This window comes from Augochlora pura, chromosome 7 (genome assembly GCF_028453695.1).
Source record: "Augochlora pura isolate Apur16 chromosome 7, APUR_v2.2.1, whole genome shotgun sequence".
NCBI lineage: Eukaryota > Metazoa > Arthropoda > Insecta > Hymenoptera > Halictidae > Augochlora > Augochlora pura.
In genome coordinates this window covers 2,642,786-2,669,921 of record NC_135778.1, presented here as the reverse complement: position 1 = coordinate 2,669,921, position 27,136 = coordinate 2,642,786, and the positions used below count along the sequence as shown (strand labels likewise).

Genomic DNA, 27,136 nt, shown 5'->3' with positions numbered 1-27,136 from the left:
GGTTCACGGAGACGTGTTTTCCCGAGCCGCCAAAGAACGCGCCCGCCACGATAAATTCTTCTATTTTCAACAATTAATCAGCGGTTAGTTATCGGCACACCTGTTCGAGTTGTCTCAGCGATTCTCGTACGAATTCGATACGAACGGTTCACACCTGTTCGAAGACACCCGGTCGTCTTATCTGCCGCACAAGACTGTCCCACGAATTACAGTGAATTCGTTCGAATCGTTCCTCGGCTTGTAAACAGAAATGGACGGTCAGAGAAGAGTAAAATCGTTGACAACACCAAATTCAGAATACTCCGTTTTACGCGGGACGATTTAAACGTTCTGATACATTTCTTTTCTATTTAAAAATTAATTATTTTACTCGTGGAATTGTGGATGAATTTATTGATGATTTATTTTTTAGACTAAGATTGCTAGGATCAATGCAAATTAATTCTATCGTTAATGGATTATTGTGATAACTGTTTGATAGTAGTTATTTTCAGGTCGTTATAAATTATGTTTTACAGCTTTCTTTTTATAATCTTTCTAAAATTAACTCGGTTTACAGTTGTGAATAATATCATAGAACTCTTCTGTGATGGTAATTTGAAATTGTAATATTCGCTTGGTAGACGACCTACGCCACTGTGCGGTACTCGTTACGCACGCATTGCCTCGCGTAGTTGATTTTCATAACCACACGGTGGATCGGTCGGATTTCCCGCGGAACGATCAACTGAACTTTAAGCACGTGCCCGCCGCCTATGGGTTGCTTAATCGTTCCGTTATCGGGGTTGCAAGTTTAAAGGGGATGCAATCTATACGGCCGGTTGAGATTCTAATGGGACGCGCGACAATATGTTTTTCGCAGCCGAGAAGAACGCGATATCGGCGTTCTTGTTCCCGTTAAGAGTGCACGAGATAACCGAGCCTGGAATTAGATGTTCCCCGGCCGATACCGACGATTCTCTAGGGCACTGAAGTAGCTCAACGAGATTAGCCGATCGATCTAATTAGGGTAGATGTCCCAATTATCGCGCCTTCGAGCCAATCCTTATTTTAACTCGCATTAAATACAAGAAAATTGATTTCGAAGCACCGAAAATATATCTCGATTTTCCAAACATTTTAACATATTTTCTTGCACGATAAAAATTAGCAATTCAATCGTGTTTTTGATGAAATAACAAATTATAGTTGTGGCCTTAATATAGTGCGTGCATCTTATGCACGCTTCTTCTTACGACTTTTGACAAGACACGCTACTTAGATTCCTCATGACTATTAATATTTTAACGTAAACTGAATATTGATAAAATAATTACCAAGAGGGCATAAATATTCATGGATGTTAATAAATAAGCAGACTGCGGAGAATTAGATCATCGAGCAGTGTCGTACACGTCCAGCTTTTCGTTTTGATGCGCGAGCTCTTAAATATCTGAATTTCAACACAAATGGACTTAGGCCGCTTTCAAAATAGACGGCTCGCGCGTCAAAATGCTCGCTTTAAATCGGCGACGATCGCGCAATAGCCGTGCCGTTAGCTCGAAATATGAATGAAAGTTGTTGTCCGCCGTCGACGGACGGCTCTTTCGTTCTCGGCGATGATCATTTTTCCATCGATCTCGGGAATTTCTCGCGTCAAGTGGGGCACCGGTATATACTGTCGCGGACTACTTACCCGACCGAGGCTGTTAATTACGACGTGAAAAGGAAGGTTAAACTAGATTTTCTATGACTATGTGCTGTAGATAATCGGGCTTGTTAACGGGACAGCTGTAGTTCCGACGAAAATCGACGGGCAAAACGTGACGACAGCTAAAGGAGATTACAAGACTGTCGCTTATTAACCCTTTGCACTCGAAGCCATTTTAACTGTAAATATGAAATAATTATTCTGGTGTACAGCATTTTAAGCGACGAGGTGCATTTTATGCACTTTATTTCCCATATAACCTATATAACCTTTATAGGTTATATTTATAAAATTGAAGTTTGTTGCTCTAAAAATTAAAGGGTTTACATTGTAAATGATTTTACACCGTGCAAACAGCCGCGATATTTGCTCGGCCTGGTAAAATCGTTGACGATTCGACGAAATTGTTAAACTCGGGTTCGCCGGAATATTTGCGATTCTCGGCCCGCGATAAAAATTAGAAGTGACAAATTCGATATGTTATTTTTTGCGATACGGTATTTCTCGGCAGGCGAAACGAGCTCCCCCCTTATCTCGGTCTCCACGAAATTATCCGTACAAATAGAGATACTTGCGCAAGGATCCGCGACTTCACGGAAATACCGGATGACAGAAAAAATGGCGGAAGTCGTTTCTGGCTTAACCCCGAGATTACGTTTTATCTGAGCTTAATCGGCCAGAAACGGAACGCACGACGACTTCTGTGGTCCTTGGCGAAATAAGAGCAACTTATCGAATTGTTTCCGAGGCTCTGCGACCGTCACCAAGAATCATTATCGGGGAGCCAACAGCACCGACTAGCACCACTTGGCGATTTTCCTAGCCCAGTCTTGTTATTAGCGTGCTGCAGTGCCGTATATAGTATCGTATATATGTATAGTATATATTATGGGTGCAGATCAATTTTATTTCATTGATAAAACTACTCATCGAAAGTCGAACAGTGTACAGTGAAATTATAATTAGCTGCCAGACGCTAACGTAATAGTTACATTCGACAAATCATCGGCCATGAAATATCGAACATGCTAAGGAACAAAAACCGTATTCTATTTTCAGTTCCCGTTGACACTTGCAATTAGCAGCGTATCTCATTAACACTGAACCTGTCACAGCTGTCGAAATGACCGGCATCATCGTAAAATTGCTAAAGTTACGGAGACCTCCTCGCTGGAATTGTAATAAAAATTGTAATGAGAATAGCGCAGGCAAATTCAGGTTATGTCAGGTTATGTCATGTTACTAAAATTGCTAAAGTTACGGAAGACTTCTTCGCTGGGATTGTAATAAAAATAGAGCAGGTAAATTCAGTGTTATCATTCTTACAAAGCAACACGTTTCGATAATTTCTAGGCAGGCCCAGGGTTAATTGCAAAACGTACTTATCTGGTATATTATTAAATAGTTCCTTAATCCAAATTTATACAATCCGAAGAATCATTATTAAATTTTCCAAACTGGTAAACAGCGTTTGTATTTTTCCTTTGAACCAAGCACATCTTTTTCTAAATCACACAAGCGCGCGGACTTTTATAATCATAACTCAGCTTTTACAACTTCCACAATTGCACTTTTATCTTATATTTTCAAGCGGACTCTTAAGCGAAATAAAAATTGCGTGCACGTTTTGCGAAGTAAACTAACCACGTTGACATTCACATCGTGTCTTAAATCATTTCATTCTGCCGGGAACGGTGCTCTTTATTCTTTGAACAATTTATTCTATTCTGCATTCGAGCGGCGGCCCCTTTTCGGCTATAAAATCGATAAAATCCCGCGGTCCGTTTATGCGTGTTTCATTCATGCGTACACGTGTGTGGTCGGAGCGAAATTCCGTCCGCGGACGTCACGATGAAATCGCCGCAGACGATCCCGCGGGCAAAAGCGACTGGAATGCAAACGTAACTCTCGCGTGCCTCTTACATAAGGAAGCGTATCTCTGTTATTAATGTAAGTAACGGTGTAAAAGCTGTCCAATTGTTGGTTCGCCTCTGTGCGCTCGACAAGTGGTGTTCGGTCGGGCGCTGAATGCGGCACGCAGGAGCGCCCTATTGTTCGCTGGAATAATATGACTGCGTAAGAGCGGTCCCGGGGAACGATCCGGCCCGCGTTCGTTTCACTTTGAACCCGCGGGTCACCGATGCGCGCGCTTCTTTAATTACAGGTAAAAGTGTTCTTTGTTTTTCTTGCACGCGGTTCAGGGAAACGCTTCGGACGGTCCTTGCAACTATATTGCAACAACTGTGGTCGTAAAACGAGTACCGGGAGGTATGACTGTCTAGAATAATAATTAACTATTATATTACGGTGATTAATTTATCGAACAGGCACCAGCAATAATAATGCGACTTATACTCGTCGTACGTCCATTAGCAGGCAATGAAGTCGGAGCGATTCGTGGTTTACGAGCGTATTAAAGCGGCCGTCCTTATTATCAGCTTTACTATGAATATTCAAAGCTGCGTTAATAGCAATTTATTGTCGTTGTTTAATCGCGACATCAACGGGAACGACTTGTCATCCTGATGCGTAGATTGCGGTTCCTTTCGGATATTTGCAAACTAGATTATCGAATAAAAGCCAGAGGCGGGAATTCGCTGACGTCGGTCATACGTTAAAGGTAAACTGTAACGTAATGACGGTTAATTAGAGTTTACGAGCGGAATAATTACTGGACTGCGGACTTTCTGCATTTAAACGTAAGCGACTGAACACAAAAAAGGAGGAACGCGGCAGATGAATTTAATAACACTGTTACGGTATCTCGAACTCTTCAATATTATGCAAAGAAATAATATATTTTTATTTTACTACGATCATGTTGGATAATTTTTATTTTGCCTCGAGATCCGCGGTTTAATAATTTAATTCTAATTATCTCTGATAATAAGAATATAGATATAATATAGATATAAGAACAGATGGTCAGCTTAAAAATAATCCAAATAATCGTCGATCGCGCTCCCTCCGTAAACAAATTCGGCAATTAACGAGCCTAATTACGCTCGCGAAACAACTATCGGTTCCTTTTGTTTTCGGCCGCTTGACAATTTGTCGAATTCCGGGTAATCGCGTGCGAGCACGTGTCCGATCGCTCTCCGCCAGCATCACGTTCGCAGTTCTAATTAATTAAGATACTGTTTACGAAAACATGTCAGATACGTACAAGAAGTTATCGTAGGATGAGCTAGCGGACGCGCAATGGGCCAAAGTCGATCCTCGCGCTTGCAAAAATCGGTATTGACTCGCGCATTATTGTTAACATGTATCGTACAGTGTGCAACTATTCGCTGAGTAAGTGCTACTTTCAGTGGTCGTCGTTGCTACTTTTGTATTATGTATAACGATGGGATAAATATTATTCCATCGACCCATTGAATCTCTGCACAGTGAACGAGATAAATTATTATTTATTTATTTTTATATACTTATTATGGACCGGGGATTTTGTGCATTCGTCACAGAAATTGCATAATTAATCATAGCTTAATATTAAGAGAAAAAAGCATTTATTTATTTATGATTTAGTTTGGAAAAAAATTCGTTCCGTCTACCGACAAGATATTCTCAAGGTGAATAGAATCCTCGATAATTTATATCACAGAGGTGCTGTCGCGGCTAGTTTCGCAGTAGCTCTCGGCAAAGTCGCAATTTAAATCTTTCGACGGTGTCACTCTCGGCCGACGAAGTTTCGAGGTCCCCCCGAACGGATATGATCCTGCAATGAAACTGGCGGCTCGTTTCCTCGCGACCGGTTACACGGCAATTCATTTTATTCGGTTTCGCTAAGTATTCCTATTATCATAATTATCGACACGTTAAGGAACATCGTATTACTCGTCGCACGGTAATATTTTAATGCTATCGAATATACATATTTCATCGTTTTCCGCACTGACTAGTCCAATCGAGGTTGTCCGGTTGCTACGTCACGCTCTCAAAAATTCGTAAAATTAAAGCATTTGGTCCGGACATAAATAACTTTCGTTCCTTTTATTTTGTTCTTCGTTTCCATATATTTCCTTTTGGTTCTATTTTTATTTTAGTAAACATCTACTTAGTAAAAGCCAAAGCTCGTTCGTCCCAGTGACTTAATTGAGTCATCAATAAGTTTTGTTCGCTCGTCTCTCTATTTATTTATTTTGTTCTCTTTTCTATTTTATTTATTTAGAGCCCTTGTCTATTTAACGAAAACAAAAACTCTTTCATCCCGGTGACTCATAGCAAGTATACATATACGTCATAAAGGAAGACTCAGCAACTCTCGAGCCAACAGACTTTATCGTTTTTACAAGAAACGATTATTTAATTGAATAGTGATAAAAACTGTTTATTTGAACAATGATAAAAAAAATTTATAAAATCATAAAATAAACATGAGCTAGAAATCCTGTTTTACATAGGGATATATAAAAATCCGATTAATTATTCGTTTTTTATGCAAACGTGTCCTTAATTAAACGCACTCGAGGTAGCTGTCGCCATTGAATTAAAGGAACAGTTATGCAAGTAGATCGACGTTGCCGCTCTATGGCACGTTACTTTGAGAATTCATGTAAATATTCCAAAGTCACTACACGATTGTATAATTGTACTACTACTTTTTACGAATAAATTAGCACAATATTATTGACAGTTGAATCAATATACAGCAGAAAAATTTCTACTATCTAATGAACTTGCCAGAGAAAACAGGACGTCGAATGACAATAGGCTTTTCCGATGGTGACAGCGCGTCGGAGATTGCGTTCGTTTTACGCAGGTTCGATGCGTTTTCATGAAACCTTTGTCTATTGCTTAAAACAGCTTCGAGCGCAAAGGTTTAACAATTGTATACAAATCAAGACCTGATTCCAAAATCCTTGTTTCACATGCTAGGACTCGCGACCAAATGTGGTAGCGTATGATCGCACATATAACCCTGATCCTATTATGTATTCGAAAAAGACGGTATCCTTGGCTCGAGCAGTTAGCGTCGCGTCGTGCGTTGCTGTACAAATTTTTAATCCGATCGCGGTAAATCCCCGGAGCTTAAAACGGGAATGGGGTACCGTAAAACCTGAGATTTAGATCGTTTTTGTGTAAAGCAGCCTCGCATATCGCTACTATGCTAAACCAACCGTCAGAGAATAGACATTTCTAGAATAACGGTAGAGAGAAAGTTGTTTCGCTGGTCTCTCGTACGGCCACGTTTTTACTAGAATTTCGAAAACCTTCGTCGTCCGAGATGCATTCATAATAACTATTAATATAATGAATTAATTTTATATAAATTAATAAATTGGTATCAAGAATTATTCATAAATTCAACACGGCTACGTTTGTTACGCGCACTCGGATTACTCAGTTTTCAGCAAAAACTAGAATAAGATGCTTTATATTATAGATGCACGTATGCACAATTAGTTCTCTGAAGATCAATACGGGTTTAACGCTTGATGTCTTTTAGTTTTATGTAGCGCGACTATTACAGTTTTTTTTCCGCTGGCAGCAACTATGCAGAATGAGTCAGTAGTTATATCGTGCTGGTAATACGCGAAGTTCAATTGAATAACAAATAATTACCGTTTCAAAGAAAAATTCATCCGAAGAAGTTACTCAGTTAATCAATTTTTTTAGGAATCTCGTTGGTTATGGATGGGCTGTGGATTTTATGCACACTTGACAGAATTGACTGGATCGAAAACAGAACTTTGAAGTCGTTGGAAGAGTTTTGAGAATATTTTTATATTATATACGATTAATTAAAATTATTAAACCGGGAAAGATATTGTTATATAACTCATAATATTTCATCTACTTAATTTAGACATTTTTTGATTTTGCATGAAGATCTACAGTCTAGTAAAGTGAAATTATAAACATCATTTCCGTAACCAATTATAATTCCAAATGATCAGTGATCGACGGATCACAGAAATGGTAGTTCTCCGGGCGGAAGCAGCGTTCGTTGAACTTGAATTCGCCGCGTTCCGCAGAAACTGCGGCGCACGAATCGGATCTACGATCATCTCCGTTGGACTTTCATTGTTGATTCACCGAGCGCGATAAGATTCGCGGGTTGTACTTCGACCGGAGTCCCATATTATGAATCACAACTATCAACAATCCGAACGCGACGAGGTCCACGAATGAATAAAAACACTGTTGACCACACGCCGTGAAGTATTTTAATTTATCATTGAGCAGATAACGCTGAAAAAGTTATTACACAAATTAGCTAGGATATAGGGTGACACAAAAATACTAAACAAAATATCGCATTTGTAGATTTGTATGTTAGAAACAATAGAAAATAGAAATATACAAACGATATTTTGTTAAGTTACATATTTGCTCGGTGACGATGTAAAAGTTAAAAATTATGAGACTAAAAATTATGCGCACCACTGTGTTTACAGAGTAAATATAATTTAGTAAAATAAAGATATTTAAATTCTATGATGCTTATTTATATAAATAAAACATACCAAAATGTGTTAGAAATATCTTCAGTGTTTCTCAATTGATATACTATTCTAAATATCACCTGAAAATTTTCTTATAACAAATAAAATATCTATTTACTATTTATCGTTTGGTATACTATTTACCAAACTTTGACGATTATTACCGCGTTGTCCATTTTTGCTTCCAAGCTGCGGGGAAATGGCGAGAAATTACTACAGTTGGATGCGTTCGGTGCAATTAGTGCATCGCGAGTTCGTGCCGCGTTGGGACGAGAGTCCGATCGCTCTCTGAAACAATGATCGCCGTTTAATTCTATAAACAAGATTACGGTTATCGGACACGAAGAAGATAGCTTACTTTGTTCTCTTTGAGGAAGTTTGCCCAACGATCGAGTGTTTCAATGTCGTTGATGCCCCGCCGCACGCGCGCCGCTCTTCCCAGCTAGAGAACGATATACAGAGCTTATGGTTATTTACGATACAGTGATCGTTGTAACGAGAGACGAAAACTCCACAGATAACGGACTCCCTCGCAGCGGGAAGTGCGCGTGTCCGATCTTATTTAAAATTCTGCCGCTAGCTTTCGCATCGATGCACTAAAAGACGAGTCTTTCCTATTTTTATCTACGTCGTACAGACTTCAATTTGCATGCACTTATAACAATGCTGAAACAGAAAACAGTTCCAAAAATTTATATTCAATCTATTTGACACGCTGAGAAAAAAAACAAGTTACTATTTTACTATCATTTATTGCAATTGAGGCACACAGCCAACTAAAATAATCAGTGTATTTTTCTTTGAATTTATTTTATTATACTAATCTAGATTTTATTTTAATTTATTTTATCGTTCGAACTGCATGGGTTCGACCGACAATTGAATTTAATTTTACCGTGAATTTTGAAACACCCTGTACATGGAGTTGTATCCGTTGAGACAATATCATTGCCGTGGACTGCGGATTTTCATGGAACATAAAAATTGCCTGCATTAATTACAAGATATCGAAGCTGCACGGAGATTCATGTCGTTGTTTACTTGCTAGACCGTGTTGTAAATAATACAACAGTATCTTCAATTTCTTTCGACGCTACCGCTGTACTTGATCTACTTATTTTTTTCATAAATGTATAAAAGGCGTCTAAATATACTCGGGCTTGTTTATAAAGCGACAAACGTCAATGACGTCTGGAGAGCTTAGTTAATATCAATATTCTGCCCTATCCGCGAGTCCGGCAATTTGTTTCTTTTTATCGCGTTTATTGATTGAAGCTAAGGACGTTTGTGTCACATGTTTCACGCAATGTAATTGTGTACATAATACGTACTCATAAATAACTTATTCGATTGAATAACAGTGATGAATTATTCAGAGGACGGATGCACTTAGTTGCACTGGGTTGAGGATCATTAATCTATATCTGATCCACGGATTACAATTTTATCGGAACGCTTCTTTTAGAGTACTTAAAATTCGGCACTCAATTTAAGGATCCGATAAAATATTAAAGTCTTAAAAAGATATTAAAAATTATAAATAATACCATTACAAGGAATATTAAATCGTGAAAGATATTGTTCTATGTTCACAACATGCTCGTTCAATGTCATAAATTATCCAAAATTATTAGGTCCTACAGTAAGACTAGTACAAGATTACTATTAACTTCATAACTAAGTTAGATTAGTAATACGCAGATCGTGAAATGAAACTAGCATACTAAACGATGCTGATTTCCAATTAAGCTGCACGGAATCTCGCCTCTATTTTGTACAATAAATTTCGGAACAAAATTGTTTGCTTATCGCGTACATTCTAATGAATGGGGGATTATCACGACGATCGCCTTGTCAGCGTTTCGATGCGCATGATGTCAAGTTAAGAGGACTTTCCTGATTTCTTGTCCAGTCATGGCGAAGGAACTACCGTAGCAACGGATACCCGGAAGCCACGCCGAGAGTCACTGTTGACACCACAATAAAGTATCCGGTTATGCTAATGTGAATTGGAGGAGGCTAGGGTCTTCCTAGCGGTCATCTCGATCCTATTCTTCGACCGGGACGTAATTCCTCGGCCCACGTGCTTCCCGCCTACGGAATATAATCAGAAAGTTCCAAGTCCGGTAACCTTTGTGTTCCATGATCGCGGATCGATCAATCTAATCTAATCGGGGATCGCCGGCAAGCTTTCGCTAGATTTTCGCCGTTCGCAAGTCCATTCCGTCCGCCGACAGCCACGATATCGTTCCGCACAGTGATAACAAATAATACCTGTTAATAATAGTTTTCGCCGTTCGATCGGGTTTTTACCTTTACCTGGATCCTCCGCTGAACTTGTCGAGTACCGGTCGCAGCCTTCGATCTATCGATTCGTGTTTTTCCGCGGCCATCTTCGAACTAGGACAACGATCGTCACACTAATGTCGAAGGTGAATGAACCGTTTTGTTTCAACTCGTTCCGCGCCACGTGCACCGCTGACGGTACATGCCTGCATGTTTAGTCAGTGCGCTGGAAAAATAATTTAAAAATTCAGAATTTAGAATAGGCCAAGTTTTAGTAAAATATCGAATGGCTAGTGCGAAGAGTCGAGGTTATGTCAAGGTTTTATCAGCATCGCGAATTTATCTTTCTCATTCGGGGCACACATGTCTCGATCGTGGAGATTCTTTTTATGCAAGTTTTATTTATTTACGTGTCTACTTGGATTTTAGAGATGCGCTATAAACGCACAAGAATCGGAAAATTGAAGACTGAAAGAAATTGAAGACTGTAATTATTAGACTGCGAATCTTTATGCGAAATGAGTTAATTGCGAGAATAGAGACCTTGCAGCGAGTTCATTCTTCCTATAATGATCTGCATACAATAAAAACAATACATTGACATTTAAACTTTTTTAAACGTTTATACTATTTGAAATTATAATCCAAAGTCTAGGTTATGTCAAGATTATGTCAATCTAGTAATTATCTGACCTTTCAGAAATACGAGAAAAAACTCGCATAACTGCCAAGCGTCAATTAGTAATTATCATTGCGCGAAAACATTGGTGAGAATAAATTTAGTTGCTTTTTTTCCGACAATAGCGTATCGATTATCGAACTTAGTACAAGAGATTAGTTCGCCGACGGTAATGCCAGCGGAACAATCTCTCTAGCCATCGATTACAAGGCAAAGAAAAATAGATTAGTATGATCGATTTAATTGTCTTGCTGCGTTAGAATTTGTTCCGTTGTTGACGACGAACGCGCAGTTCACTGATGGCGAGCGTCCCCGTATTTTTCCGCGTTATTGCAAACGTTCTCGTTCACGACTGTTGAAATCTGTTTAACCTTGACCCAAAATATTTTAATCTCGATGACTCTTGGGACAGTCGATGGCCGTTAGGAAATTATCGGGTCGGATCGTTGCGCGCGAGATCGTAACATGATATGGCTTACGCATAACTCGGGGCACCGTCGACGACGAAAGAAATTAGATTCGAAAGTAAATGTTTTTAGCAACTGTACCCGATTCCAGTGATCATATTGTTATAGTTTGAAAAATCTTTGATGATCGTTATAGGTGGGACGAATAAGTGCTAATCAACGGAGCCGTGAAAAATATTTTACAGTAACAAGCAAATAAATATATAAAAAATTCGATGATGTAAAAATGGTACATCGAATTACAATATGTTGATTTTCAACGGCGTCCCTAAGCTTCGGTCCGCAAAGGGTCAAACACGAGCGGCCGGTTCACGTTATGGGATCTCGTGACCGTTCGTCACGCGTTTCTTTTCGGCCGGCTCGACGCGGCCTGTGAGAAACAATCTGCGGCTTAAGGGGTGAACAATAACGGCCATTTCCTCTTGTTACAGTGGCACGGAGTGCTAGTGGGCTCCCTTATGTTGAATTAATCGGCGAGCTTTCGGCCACTGATACATCTCCGAGCACTCGACGAGCTCAAACGAACCGCGCGCACCACCATGGAGGTATTGTTGCACGAGGCGAGCAACGGCCAAGGGACGAATGGAACTAATGCCGGGAACTATGCCGCTGGGAAGCAGCTGGTGGCCAAGGAGAAACTCGGGATGGCCACGAGGATCGTCGAGAACGGAACACGGTTCATGGAAACGGCCGCGGCCGACACCATCGACATCTCGTTCGAGAGGATCACCTACACGGTGTCGCTCGGTTTCAGAAAAGGTCAGATACCAAACGGTGACACTGCATCGGTTGCGTCTCGCACTGTATGACCTTTGTTGCATTTTTTAAAGCACCAATTTTTCTTTGCTTCACAGTCTTTCATTTACGTCTGTGCGTCCGATGCTATCATAATTAAATATTACACTGCAGAGTATCTTGTTTTTATTATCTTTTTTATAGCATTAAAAATTATACAATGATATTTTTAAATTCTTTTAATCTCTTCACTAATTTCTTGTCATAAATGGATAAAATTACATGTCGTTATTTACATCGCAATGCATCATAATATTGACGCGTTGCCTCGTAGAATTACGTAATGATCAATTTATGGTTCCCTGGTATTTTTGGACAGCGTTTTAAAGAAACTGCAGTTGTATGAGATTGTATCTGCCTCGGCATCGATTAAATTAAGAATTCACGGCTCGGAGGCGTTATGTGTGCACAGAGTTTCGCAGTCTGGTGAAAATATTCTGAAACGAGTTCGAGATCCCTCGAAAATTTTGCGATCGGGCCGACAAACAAACGGGGCCAGTGTGACTCGTCAAAGGCTCGGAGTGTGTCCAGGGCTGTCGTAATTGCGTAACTGGAAACATTTATTTGCCTTCACAAAGATCCATTTTGTATGCCGATTGAGGGCAGCACACTGTGCATTTCTGTTCGCGTCGGTAAGCGCTTGCACGTTTCGACGAAAAGTCTCGAACTCTTTCATACTCCGCCTTCTGTGGCTGGTGCAACTGATTGTCAATCTCAAATTTTATGTAATTTATTCAGTTTATTTGTCAACGGGACGACTCGCAATTCCGCGTGTTTACGTTACCATTCGCGAAGCAGTAATTATTCAAACACGAAGAACCTTAAGGCACAAGAAGCACAGACACAATTGAACCGCGTGTACGGAGAGACGTCATGCTTTCCAATTCGTTGCATAAGCTCCGATAAATCACGGTTACGTGAATGAGAGAAACTCTCCTTCAAATCACCAGGTAAACTCATCCATGCGCGGTGGTGTCCGGCGATTGTCGGCAGCTTATGCATAATAGTTTAATCAGTCATTGCACAATGCAACATGTAACGTTACTTTATCAATGACACTGTTTGAAAAACAAGTTCTTTGACACCTCTTTCTTCGACCTCTTTCCTCAGCCTGTTCCTGCCCATTAATTTTCAATTGTGCAGCTTTAGCTCTTCCATTCTGCGATCATCAGCTTCGATATTGTGTTTAGGTTAATCTATCCATTGTGCTTCCATTAATCCCCATTACGCTTCCGCTTGTCCTTTTAATCTGCATCCATTCATTTCCCCGTTACTCAATCTACCTTCATTTTCCACTCTTTTCTATAAGACTCCCCGCTCCTCTCTTCCTCAAAACCTTTCTACATTTCCGACGGCGCCTACTTTTCTCTATTAGCTCGTCAACCCTTCCCTCATTAGTTCCTCTCCGCTAACCACTAATTTTCTCACTCCTGCATTAGGCCCACCCCATTCGAATAATTCTCCCACTCTTCTTCAATTATGTCCCTTACTCTATTATTGTTTTTACAATTCGCCCCTTCTTCAGCAGAGATCATTTCTCTATAAATTTTCATGATAAAATTGTACTTGTTTCGTACAAGTTGGTACCGATAAGTTATAAAAATAGCGTATGGTTCTAGGTGAGAAAGAGATACTGCACGGGATCAACGGAAGACTTCCGGCGAAGAAGTTGACGGCATTAATGGGTCCTTCCGGGGCAGGGAAGTCTACCTTGCTGGACGTTCTTTCGGGATACAAAACGACCGGCTTGGAGGGCAACGTCTGCGTGAACGGGCAACCGCGTGATATGCACTCATTCCGGAAGTGAGCCGACTATTTCACCCGAATCCACCGAAACGAATTAACATTTGTCTCGGCCCCGGTCCCCGGGTGTCGACCGTTCTGATTCTATTCAATTGTACGTCGCAGATGCAGCACGTACATCACGCAGGAGGATCGGCTGGAGCCTTTGTTGACGGTCGCCGAGAACATGAGGGTGGCCGCCGACCTCAAGCTATCGACCAAGATCTCGCGATACGAGAAGGACACGATAGTGAGCAACCGGGATCGATTTTCTCGACTGCGATTATTAATATTTTGAGCTGCAACGGCCGATGCAATACTACGTACATTGGCGCCGCTAGGGTTGATAAGATAAACGGCGTTTGGGAGTGTCGCGAGAGAGAAACGTTTGCGAAATGCGGTAATGTCTCGCCGAATGTCGCAATTTTGTTCTACCGTGAACGTCGCGGTGCTATTGTTACGCCACTGTACTTTATCCATTTTCTCGCTGCACCGATGCCGAGGTTCGACGGAGTCGGTGGTGACGTATACTGAGGCACCCGTCGCGGTTTCTTTTGACTCAAATTCCCGGAAGGCTAGTCATCATAATATAATAACGCAATCTTTTTAATTAGATAAGACCGGATTTTTTCTAACAAATTGTTGACAGTTTTCTGGAATACGCTTTCAATTCCGACCCAGTAACATTCAGAGTGACACTACTGTATTGCGCCACTGTTCGGCATCCGTCGCCGATTAAGCGTGTTGTACGTAATTGCAATGTAACCTGACACATACAGTGACCGAAATAACGACAGATTCGTCTTGATAGGTTTTCGGCAGTTCTTTCAACTTAAATCGGTTTTTCTTTCCCCTAAGAAAAACGTTTTAAAATCATTTTGACATTAATAAATTTGTTCATAATTTTGGAAACTGTTAAAATTTTAAATACTGTAGGAGGTAGTAGCTGCAATTTCATACATATAAAAGGCAATGCATTATACCGAGTGGAAATATCGTAGGTCAGTAAAACTGAGTCAGGTTTTGTATCGTTTATTAGCGTTGACGCGCTAACGTTCGATTCATAAAAGGCTCGGCGAGCCCTAACGCCTCCTTTCGGTCTTTGAACTCGATTGCATACTTGTATGGGTTTCGTATAAAGGAATTCCGGTTTTCGCGTGGGTTTCGCGAAGGCAGGCGACACCACAAACGATACTCGTCCGCGGGTATCGTGAAATCTAATAAATTCACAGTGGAAGTGTTCGAAAAGATAAATGTTATTTCAGATCACGGAGATTCTTAGGACTCTGGGCTTGGAGGATCACGTAAACACGAGGACGGATAGGCTGAGCGGAGGTCAGAGGAAGAGACTGTCCATCGCCCTGGAGCTGGTCAACAATCCTACCGTTATGTTCCTCGACGAACCGACCACGTACGTGTAATATATCAACCGGAGATTCTAATATATCTTCAGACGAAGGATTTGGCCGTACCATGCCAAAGAACAGAATTAATTAGCATGCTCTTAGACGTTGATTTACGTCTTTCGCGAACCACTAGCGCCCGTCGCGTGTAATTTACAATATAGAACTAATAAAGCCCTAAGCGTATATTGTTTTATACAACCTATTTTTTAAGGGTATTTTGCGTATACTTATTAATCTTTTTGTTGCTCTTAGTGTAACAATTAAATTTTATTTAATTGTCGAGAATTAAACAAAAGAACCGAATCGTTCACAATCCGCTCGCTTTTCGCAGAGGTCTGGACAGCTCGAGCTGTATGCAAGTGTTGAATCTGCTGAAGCTATTGGCGCGTCAAGGAAGAACAATTATCTGCACGATACATCAGCCCAGTGCATCCTTGTTCCAGCTGTTCGACGTGGTAATAATATAATCATTAACATTCATTCGTTGAAGCATTTTTAAACATATGTTTTTATCAAATTTGTCACGCAGAGTGTCCCAAAACTCACTTACAATCTGGAAATGAGTTAGTCCGATAGCGAGAGACTTTTATTACACCCTGTATATTTGAAAGAAACCCCTTTGTCACTCCAATGACTCCGGTCATTCCAGCTGTTTCAGCCGTGTCCCAAGATATTTTGTCATCTCTGTTACCTTTTTTCGAACGATCACAGTGATTACAGCATAATCGAAGCGTTCGTTTCCTCGGCAGGTTTACGTATTGGCGAAAGGCGAGTGCTTATACCATGGCGCAACCGACAAGCTGGTACCCTATTTGGAATACATCAAGCTGCCCTGTCCTATGTATCATAATCCAGCCGATTACAGTACGTCCCTCCTATAGAATTAAAACACGTAAAAATGGCATACTTTTACACGAACGTCCTTACCCAATTATACACGCGAAACACCAATTTGCATCGCACTTTGCGTGCCAGTAGTTCCACCGGTCTGACATTGATTGCACGTAATAACTTTTCTACTGGTCCCAAAGTCGACCGGATTCGAATTACAACACTTAGCGGAGTTTATCTGTGTTTCTTGAAATGTAAAAACAGAGCCAAAAGATTTAAATAATTCTCCAATGCGTAAAAATCGGTATTCCAATGATTTTATTTGCGATTACAGTAATTGAACTGGCTTGCGGCGAGTACGGGGAGGACAAAGTAGCAGTATTGATAGCGAGCTGCCAAAACGGCAGGAACACCGGGTGGTTCAACAGTTTAGAAGCCATGGATGTAATAAACTTGAAAGGTACGTAAATAATTTATTCCACGAATTTATTCCGATCTTTTCATCATTTCGTTCTTTCTCTCGCAGCACTGCATTCATCAAAGAAGAACATCGACGCCGACAATGTCGGCAGTCTGCAAGCGACCTCTTTGATGCATCAGATCAAGATCCTAATGCAGCGGGGCTTCCTTAAATCCAAAAGGGATACGGTAAGCCCGCATTATCCGTGAAATCGTATTTTAATAGCAGGTTGCCGGAGTTCCACATCGTTGGACCGGCCTGCGTTTACCTGCTGGCACGGCTGGCCGGTTGGACGAACTTTCTCTCGGACACAGCGTCTTTATTTATGTTATTATCATGTGCGTTTTAAACGCGGCAAACGCATCACGTGTGCAGGCATCGAGCAACGCAACCGCTTATTGTGAACGGGCTGCTGAGTCACTTGAAACTCGAAGTTTAAAATTATAAATGTAAAATATTAAGCGTGTCTGTTGTATAAATATCTACTGCGATGGAAGAATTTATACAAGAACATGTTTTTTAAATGTTCAATGTAGACGCTTGTACGAAATTCATTCTCCTGTTACAATAAGTTACAATCGTTGTATTATCACAGACTCTGACACACTTGCGGATCATGGTGAACGTATCTGTGGGTTTCATGCTCGGCTCCGTGTTCCTCCAGACCGGCATGGACGGTTCCCGAGTCTTGGATAATTATAATCTTCTATTTTCCATTTTGATACATCACATGATGACCACGATGATGCTCACCATAGTCACATGTAAGTCGTCCAGTCTATTCTATGCAACGCGTTTTACCGTTTGTCCCCACAATTGTTCGAACTCTACATTCTACCAGCCTTATTTCCATTTTCAGTCCCCATGCAAATGAGCATACTGCTGAAGGAGCACTTCAACAGATGGTACAGCCTAAAAGCGTTCTATACGTCATTAACGCTGATCGATCTCCCGCTCTCCGTATTCTGCTGCCTAATTTTCACGGTGATAGTGTACTTATTGACGTCCCAACCACTCGAGTTGACACGATTTCTTATGTTCTTCTCGATCAGCCTGCTGATATCGTTTATAGGTCAAGGAACTGGTCTCATGATCGGAGCAGTATTCAATGTAGTTGTAAGTCCGCTTGCTCTTCGGGGTCGATAACAACGTCGTTACTGTCTTTCACGCGTTAAAAATATCGCCGCTAACACGAAAAATCATTGATTTCAGAACGGGACATTCCTGGGTCCGACGTTATCGGTGCCACTGATGATGTTCGCTGGATTCGGTGTGTCATTAGGTGATATACCGGTTTATCTGAAATGGGGCACGTACGTCAGCTTCCTGCGATACGGCTTGGAAGGGTAACATTTCCTATTGTTGCTTCGTTTCTCCCCTAATCGTGGTTGTAGATCAGCTGATTTATTAGTCATTGTCACCGTGACGACAATTTCAGATTAGGGTAGATGTACTTGACGTTAATGTTCTTCGGCTGTTGTATCGCATTAAGATATATATAAATTTTAACAGATTAGTTAATACATTTAGCTTTGCTGTCCCAAGAAACGGGATAATGGCAAGAAGCAACAATAAATTATGTTTTAATTTGCAGGTTCATCAGTGCCATATACGGTTTTGATCGACCGCTGTTAGATTGCAAAGGGAACACAAACTACTACTGCCACTACAAGTATCCATCGAAATTCCTGTCAGACATCACTATGGACGCGAGTCAGTTCTGGAACGACATAGCAGCACTGATCACGATACTTATCTTAACGCGAATCAGTGCTTATCTTCTTCTCAGGTTGAAAATCATTTCCACGCGGTAAACGCGATCCCAAGAGTATGCCAATTGAACTCAGTGTGTTCCTCGCGACCCATATTTTAACTGCGCTCTGTTTCATCGTTCGACGGTTACAGCAGAGACAACCCGAAAGAAATCCGTTCTTTTTTTATCGCGCGTTAACTAGCATAATTTAATCGAAGACGCGAGATCGATTTGACGCGCGGCTGAATGTATTCTACAATATCTTTGAGATTCTTGACGTCGACTCGCAAGGGAACATACAAAGAAACGTTCGACAATACGCTTGCATCTCTGCCAGTGAAATTATGTATTTTTCAATTCTGTTTTTTCAAGTCGATGTTTCTTCAGTGTGTTTCCTTGTTTGTGTCGACCAACCGATTGCTGTTAAGATTGGACCAACAACTGTACACTGTATGTCAGTTACCAGTGACTACTGTAATTGTTGAGGCATTTAACTGTAATTAGCTTTACGCATCGCTGGTACTGTATAGCATAGACGCGAACAACGAATTTTTAAGAAAGCGAACGGAAATGGTGCGTAAAGGTTCCGGAAATGGGATATCATAATTCAGAAATTGTTTCTGAAATACTCATGGCAGGATATGAGAGATCCATTAGTCTTTTGCGATAGAAAACTTGTTTTTTTCACACTGTCGCGAGAGATTAATCGACGAATGTTTTACTACTTGATAGAGAGGTAACTGTAATCTACGATTATGTCAAGATTTAGTGTAATTTAGTGTACTCTATCAAGTGTAATCTGAGGTGATATTATTTCGAAACGCTGTCTTCGGTGATCGAACGTGATATTTAAGGATTGCTCAACGAAAAATTGATTAGTAACACGTACGAGTTCTTTATGTGTTGCGGCAAACGTTGTACATAACTAAACAGGGTTTAATATCGATTTAAGGTACGGTTTTCCGTAGAACATGCCCGTTATTATCGACCGAGTTTTTTTCATTATTTTAACTCTCGGACCATGGTCACCGGGTCGCTTTGACTCGGTCTACTTCAATCGTCCATTAATTGCTCGTGTCTCGCCAATTAAACGAAGTTAAATTGGTATTACGCCAGGAACGACAGAAAGACTAGTAGGTTTACGAGAAGTATTCCCGAAGAGAAGGATGTTAGGAGAGTGACGTAGTCAATTGCATCGTTGGTAATGTTAGTCCACCGTCCGAGAGTTAATTCATGGATCTAATTCTCAGCTACGTATTTAAGGAATTTTTATACGATTATTTTATTAAGATTTTTATACTGATGGGACCAAAAATATAATTCATCGGTTACAATTTGCCTTGTTACTTATTCCTGCGCGTCTTTAGCTTATCAGGCTACTATTTATAAAGTGTTTTACAAAAACTTGTTATAAAAACTTGAGCTATAATTTAATGCTTAAGTTAATGCAACGTTAATGCGATGCATGTTTTGCACTTAGAACCATTCAGGTCATTAGTATACACGGAAATGTCGAAGCCATAATCTTGAGTTCTTTTAATACAACGAGAGCTTCATTTTTGTTGTACTCTTATCAACAGCGCGATAACCCATCGTTCGCAACGCTCATTATGCGTGTTTTCAACTACGGAGAATGCGTTTAAAGATAGAGAAAGTACATTGAGGAACAATGTCTAAATTATCGGTGTTAATTTGTAATCGCGTATCGTATTAAATTCGCATTAAAACCGGCATACGACGTTGCAATAAATTTCTCATCGTTTCTAAAATACAACTGTTAAATTGTCTATTACTTATAATCGACTGAAAATTTTAATTTGACTGTTTTGTGTAGAAATAGGTATATGTATATGTATACAAAATATCCGTAGGTTTACCGTCAAATCAAATCTGAAAGAATATAGTGCACGTAAGTATGCACTTTTGCGCAGACTTCGTTCGTTGTTAAATTATAAATAATACGAATTAAAGTCCGCGAACACTTAACAAGTCTTTCGATACAGTAATTATTTAACGACGTCAGGGAGTCTCTGCGTAAACGAATAATTACTCGGTAATGTTGCTCGAATGAGAATCACTTTTCAAAAGTTATCAACGCTTTATCTCTGTGTTTTGTGCGCCTTCCACTTCAGTACTAGATAAGTGGAAACCTGCAGGCATACTATCCAGATGCACAGAGCAATTATGGTCATGTAAAATGGAACTGTTGGCATGTCCATCACCTCTAGAATATTGCTCGGAGACCGTAGCGGGCAATAGATTTTCGAACACGGCAACCTCTCCCTCTCCCCGTCGTAAAGTGCTTGCAGAATGCCTTCGAACGCGTACCTGCAAGTACAAATAGTTTCGTAACTGCTCGAAATATTTCTGGCTGTAGCATTGATTAAAAAATTTGAAAGGTAATATACACTAATATAAGATTCCCAAAATATCTTGTTCTATTGTGACAAAGCAAAAAAATGGTACAAGTAATTATCTAATGTGCTTTACCTCGACACACCATTAAAAAAGGTTATTTCGGAGGTTAACGCTTAAGAGAGAGGGGCGGCCTGTTTGTAAACATTACTATAGATTACACTGCCGTACCTGAAGAAACTGATCACGCACAGTGGCTGGAGGAATTGCGCCACTTCACTGAATTTCAAGAAAAATCCGGCGAATAGGATCATGGGCATGTTGACTGCAGGAATCAGAAATACTCCCAACTGAAGATATTGAACGAAATTAGTTCACTATACCCAGGACAAGTTACGCTACTCTATGTACAGTTAAACCATCGTAGCTCGCTGTCATAAATTATTACCTGTTGATCGAAGGCACTGCCGACGAGCATGCCCGATGACTGTCCTAAGATGGTCGTTAGAATACAAATCAACCATATGCGGAAGAACCTGTTGCATTCTAAAGGCTGGCCAGTCATGTAATACGCTATGACGATGAATACGGTAGGACAGAGAATCTGTATAAGAATCGATAATGGCATGAATAATAATAAGTATTAATGACTATTCATATAATTTTCTGTAAATTAGTATAAAGACTTACCTGCAATGGTAAGTCCGACGTGATCTTTGCTATATAGTAAGATCTCAAGCGGTACCAATTGTTCAGATATTCTCGTAAGAACACAACAGCCTCTATAGGAACTGCAAACAATGTACGCGTTAATTATTAAGGACACCAGGCGGCCATCTTTCAACAAGCGGGCTAACTTTGAACTTACACATTAACACGGCCGGCATGGAGCTCGAGAAGTACAAGAACAGCAGAACGAAAAATACGTAAGCGATGTTGCTGTTGACTCTACCAGCTTCGTTACCGGTATCGTAAAACACGGCGCCTAGTAATAAACCTACTACTATGTGAGCGGCGAATCTGAGCCTAGTCAGCGTCTAAAAGCGGAAGAAGCCGGCGTATAGAGAGCTTAAAACAATATCACACAGCGCAGATAATACGGCTAACATCGCTTGATTGTACAATTAATTAACGCATCGGGCATAACCGTACTAACATTGTCCCTTCTGTTACAGATCATTCCTCTCATTAGCAGCACCTTCAACTCTTGCGACATAGCGGACTTCGACTTGTACGCGGCACATTCAATGCCTGGCGCGTCTGCTACGTCCGAGTCTGAAATTGTTAATTAAACTAAGTGACTGTTATTATTCCATCGAAGAGGTCTCATACACCAATTGCGCGGGAAAGCAACGCGAATTTCGATTTCGGAACATCGGTATGTTTGACCCACCTAGGTACATGAGACCCCCTTATAATTCAAATTGCTTTCAAGTACTCATTCTGGGATGTCCAACCGATGTTCTCCATTTCTCGTAGGTCTCGTGGCTTATTTCGTACAAGCTGTCCAAGTTGCCACCCCTCTCGGAGGTCACGACCTCTAAAACTATAACACAATCAACCCTTAGCGGTTGGACTCGTCGCATTTAGTTGAGGGCATCAAAATTATGGCGGTGCAAGTGGAATTATTATTTAGTTACAGTTAAAATAATTTATAGTAACTTTATAATTCATTTCGTTTATCGAAAATCTCGGCGTTGCGATTCTATCTCAATTGTGTTATGACTTCGCAGATTACCAAATTCGGCGATGTTGTAAAATTGCGGACAGACGTATTCCGCTTTGCTGTAAGTGGTCAGAACATTGTCGCACGGGCCACAGTAGAACGACTTTCCCCCATGAAGGACCAAAAGGTCGTCGAACTTTGATATCATCCGACTGCTGGGCTGGTGGACGGTGCAAGCAACGGTACATCCGAATCTTGCCATTCGATGCAGCAAGCTGATCACCTGCGGAAAACGATTTCATTAGAATTTGTTCTCCCACATTAAAAAGCGTAACAATTTCAAAAAGTGAATGCCACACGGTATTTAAAGTCTGCTAATGTGGCTTATTTCGAATGTTACAGCATTTGCGTCATTATACATCGCAATAAAAATAAATGCTATAGCATTGACAACCACTGACATGTTAAAAAGCTTCGACTGGCGGTAAGATGGAGTTTCGACATTTAAAAATAGAACTTGCACGTTCAGCTTATCGTTCGCGGTTTACTTCACAACATCTATATTATTCACTGTAAGGACCTGCCACGAGGAGCTGCTGTCAAGGCCGCTGGTTGGTTCGTCGAGCAACAACAGCGACGGTCTCGTCACCATTTCGATTCCTATCGACAGCCTTTTGCGTTCACCACCGCTCAGGTTTTCCACCAGCGTGTCCAAACAATTCAACAGATTCAGATTGTCTGCTATTTCTTCGATCTGTTCAAACATACATTTGCATCTTGTTTTATTACTTAGCCACCGGGCATTGCATACGCATAAGCGTCTTGGTTTACGGACAACCGAGTGTGACATTGTCTAATGTCGTGTAAGTGGACATTTTTCGTTCACGCGAAGTACTCGAAACGCTAGTGCTCTTTGCAAATTTCTATTTACAATTTTCGTTTATAATTTCTCTTTATAATTGAACAAAATTTATAGTAGAGAAACGCGGCGATATATTATAAAAAATGAGAGGAATTTCGAGCGGCTAAAATGTTTGAAACCAGGAGAATTAAGAACGTCCACTCGCGGTTCCGTGCGCAGCGTCAGAACGAAGTACATCGTGAGCCGATTAGATTTGAATTAACTCGACGCTGCAAGGTGAACTTACGATCAAATGAAAAGCTCGATGATCGCGGATGCCTTGAACTTTTAATCGGGCGGCAATATACAGAGTTTCTCGTGCGCTGAGCAACGGCAATAACGCGAATTCTTGCGGCAAGAAACAAGTTTGCCTGCGGAAAGTGTCGGCATTCCTTTCGCGTCCATTAACGGAGACGGAGCCTTTCACGTTGTTCGATCTCAGGGATGATATGATGCCGAGCAACGTCGTTTTCCCAGCGCCGGACGGTCCTATGATCGCAGTGAGCCGTCCTGGACGAAAGCAGCCGGTGACGTTCTTCAAAATTTGCTTCTTGCCTGCAAACATCGTTCCATGAGTTTCGTAAAAACATAGCCTTCCATTTTTGCAATAAAATCTGCGTTAATGGCGCACTGGCGCCATGCAGCAACGAGGATATAAAATAAATATTCCCTGTCAGATGTTTACAGTTTTTTTAAAATAAAAGGCAATGTATTTGCTGAGAAAGCATTCGAGCGAATCGTTTTTCGATCTGTCAGCAAAATATTCGTCGCTAAAAGCATTCGGCACGCTTGCAAGTATTAGATGCAAAAATGTAGTCGTCTGAGTAAAACGTCAACAGTTCAAAGCGTAACGAGGAACCGACGATTGTTACATCATAGTTCAATGCGATTATAAATGTGCATAATCGTCTTCAATAGGCTTCGGTCGAACGCCGTCGAAATGCAATAATTAATGAACGAAGATAAATTGAAATAAACTGAACGATCACCGTAATCAAAATTGTCCGCAAGGATCTCTCTATTTTTGTCAAATCAACAATTCAGCCGTAATTCAATTCTAATAATTCTTCCGAACAATTTATTCCAAACTCAGCTACCAATCAGAGATCGCAACGTTCTCTTCTTTGTTTACTGATTCATATTTTTATTCTCCCGTGTTCCTATTCATCCAAAAAGAATAAAGTCGTCCCGAAGAGAGTCGTCCCTCGATTTTTCTTCCCACCTATTGTCTGCGCGATGGCAAAATAATGATCGTGCATATATCGTGCGAACCACTTGCCTTTCTTGCAGCAGACCTCGTAAGAGAGATTGTCGAACTCTACGAACATTTTTGAGAACGACCGTGTCCCAGGATCAAAAAGACTCTGGTCGTCCTTCAGCTCGATCGTGCATTCCTCTTCGATTACGTTCACCGTCATCTCGCCGATCCTGTCGTTATTGTTGCGCGGCTTCATCCCGTTTCTTTGTATCCGTTGGTCGACCGCTAGCTAATTAGATCTGTCGCCACGATTGAAAGCTGATTCATCAGTCGTTCGAGATAAACGGCTAAGGGACGTGCTATCATATTACTCGACGTATGTTCTTTGTTCGAATCGCGAGAACTCTGGAAACAGAACAGTTCCGGCGGTGGTTTAAATTATTAAAATTATTATAGTGTACGAGTCACAATCCTCATTGTTACAGCCATTGTTACTGAATGCAAGGATAGCGCGTTCCGCGAGATTAGAAACTTTCAACCTTTTCTCTTGCATCCGAAATGATATGAATACCGGGCGACAGGCACGCGAATACTATTTCTAACCGGCAATTTATAGTTTCGCAATTGACCCTTTTCATTCACGCAGTGACTCCGGGGCACCGCTGGAAATCGCATCTACGTATAACGTTTAGTATAAACATTTGCACGGATATCGCGGACCATAAATTTACGATCCGTATATAAATCATTTCGGACTGGAAGTCCTCTCTGCATGTTACGACAAAAAAATCTTAACCGTACGCCAAACAACTTCTGTATCTGTATCTGTATTCATTTGCGACGTGTATACATACATGCTATATATATCTGCTATATATTTCTCTTTTGTTCTCGTCTAGGAAAAAAGCTTACCGTAAAAACACGTACTGTTATTGTATTTTAGATTGACCGTTTATCGATATTTTTTTTTGCAAAACTCAGAACACAAATAGAAATCGGACCATCGCTGTGCGAAGTTCACCGAGGGGAGAAGTAAACGACGGACCGGCAATCGTAACTAATCGCAACAGTACAATAATATTTGTATTATATAGTAGCTGTTACCACTTATTATTTACTCTTAGTTATTTTTCTGATACTAAATGATCAATAAAATAGTAATAAGTAGTAACTAAAATATTGAGAACAATAATAAATAATCTTTACGATCGCAGCTTAGATTACGACGAACCACGATCGCGAACTAATCTCGTCCGTCAATCGATCACAATAAAAATCATTCACTAGCGCGAAACGTGTTTCGTTTGACAATTAAAGCATGAACTTCGAAGCCATCAAATGCGTAGCGTTTTTGCATTGACGCTATGCAACCACATGACAGTCCTCGGTCCGAACTGAATCTGTATTCCGACCGCGCGGTTGTAACATTTATATTTAAACGCCGCGGCACAACGGATTGTCGCGATCTTGCAAAGAATTTCGCAGCTGCAGGACGCTTCGCTTAAAATATCCGACGAGCGCAAAATCTCCAGCGCGTTTCCGCGGAGCCGACCACGTCCAAAGATTAATCTCTGTCTCGATATCGTTATCAATTCGCTATAGACGAAACTTTAAAGAATCGCCGAACGACTTGTTGAACGCGCAACCTACCGACCACTGTTGCGATCTGACGCGAACTGTCACGATCAAAACCGGCTAAACCGCGCGAGTAATTGCGACAAGATTCGTGGCGAGTAGATTCACGAGTCTCGTACTCACCGTTTCACACGCGACAATGGATCATTGTTTACAGCTGACGCGGAGTTTTTCAGGCGTATAGCCCACGCTCCGGCGCGTCTACGGATTCGCGAGTTATTCGATCACCGGCGCTCGGATCATAACGATCGAAGACAAAATAGATCGCGGAGAAAGGCGATTACTTTAACCGGCGTGCACTCGGTTCACGATAGGACCGCGATCAGAAACGTAATAGCTGATGCTACGCGAATGAACTCGCTCCGGCGACTGCCGATTGCCGCCGCGCCGGTTTGCCGCCGTAATTCTCGTGCCCTGCATATCGCGGCTATACTGCGTTCGTAATTCAACCTTGATTCGCGATTAGCTGCTCGATTCGCAGTCTCAATACTAATCGGCAATCGCGCGGGATGCGAGTACGTGTTCGTCGGTCGCTCCACCTTTGCCGGCGGATTCCATTCATCACTCGCTGGATATTCTAGCTTTTCTTTTCTATACAATAAACCTATTCTTTTTATAATAATTTATAAATCTTTTATAGGAAATCTATATTTATTTTTTATAATAAAACTATTCATAAAATGCAAGGAAAGAAAATTACACTTTGGATGTGTTTACGAGGGTTAATGAGCATGCAATGAGATCTGGGAACAACCCTATGCGCTTAATTAATAATGCTGTATG

The 27,136-nt window shown here is 40.9% G+C and overlaps 2 protein-coding genes across 4 annotated transcripts in view; one reads left to right on the top strand and one right to left on the bottom strand.

Moving 5' to 3' along the window:
- The window catches only part of LOC144472298 (ATP-binding cassette subfamily G member 4), a 22,660-nt gene extending 2,728 nt beyond the window's left edge, over window positions 1–19,932 (top strand). The window contains exons 2-13 of the mRNA XM_078185253.1: window positions 12,003–12,330; window positions 13,986–14,169; window positions 14,275–14,398; window positions 15,414–15,559; window positions 15,886–16,009; window positions 16,304–16,418; window positions 16,720–16,845; window positions 16,912–17,033; window positions 17,441–17,609; window positions 17,705–17,961; window positions 18,058–18,191; window positions 18,440–19,932. Of these exons, the coding sequence (XP_078041379.1) occupies window positions 12,111–12,330; window positions 13,986–14,169; window positions 14,275–14,398; window positions 15,414–15,559; window positions 15,886–16,009; window positions 16,304–16,418; window positions 16,720–16,845; window positions 16,912–17,033; window positions 17,441–17,609; window positions 17,705–17,961; window positions 18,058–18,191; window positions 18,440–18,659 (1,941 nt within the window). The 5' untranslated portion in view covers window positions 12,003–12,110 and the 3' untranslated portion in view covers window positions 18,660–19,932. The remainder of the gene's footprint in view (window positions 1–12,002; window positions 12,331–13,985; window positions 14,170–14,274; window positions 14,399–15,413; window positions 15,560–15,885; window positions 16,010–16,303; window positions 16,419–16,719; window positions 16,846–16,911; window positions 17,034–17,440; window positions 17,610–17,704; window positions 17,962–18,057; window positions 18,192–18,439) is intronic.
- On the bottom strand, window positions 19,883–26,735 carry LOC144472299 (ATP-binding cassette sub-family G member 4). Of its 3 annotated transcripts, none has more exons than XM_078185254.1 (12): window positions 26,477–26,735; window positions 24,800–25,123; window positions 23,768–24,075; window positions 23,200–23,373; window positions 22,692–22,902; window positions 22,392–22,499; window positions 22,110–22,228; window positions 21,822–21,990; window positions 21,644–21,744; window positions 21,402–21,557; window positions 21,185–21,303; window positions 19,883–20,926 (listed from the first exon to the last, which is right to left on the bottom strand). In XM_078185254.1, the coding sequence occupies exons 2-12, from the start codon at window positions 24,972–24,974 to the stop codon at window positions 20,698–20,700; spliced, it is 1,869 nt and encodes a 622-aa protein (XP_078041380.1). In that variant the 5' UTR covers window positions 24,975–25,123; window positions 26,477–26,735; the 3' UTR covers window positions 19,883–20,697. The 3 variants fall into 3 exon arrangements, with proteins under 3 accessions (XP_078041380.1, XP_078041383.1, XP_078041381.1); XM_078185257.1 differs by lacking the exon at window positions 26,477–26,735 and adding an exon at window positions 26,369–26,425; XM_078185255.1 differs by lacking the exon at window positions 26,477–26,735 and adding an exon at window positions 25,631–25,837.
- Window positions 26,736–27,136: the final 401 nt, after the last annotated feature.

Excerpts from the sequence above, each read along its gene's own strand:
- LOC144472299 (XM_078185254.1), bottom strand. The coding sequence starts at position 24,974 with ATGAAGCCGCGCAACAATAACGACAGGATCGGCGAGATGACGGTGAAC. Across the intron at positions 21,558-21,643 it reads CGTCGGACTTACCATTGCAG|ATTCTCTGTCCTACCGTATT; the intron begins GTAAGTCTTTAT and ends ATTCTTATACAG. Across the intron at positions 20,927-21,184 it reads TGCGTGATCAGTTTCTTCAG|GTACGCGTTCGAAGGCATTC; the intron begins GTACGGCAGTGT and ends TTGTACTTGCAG.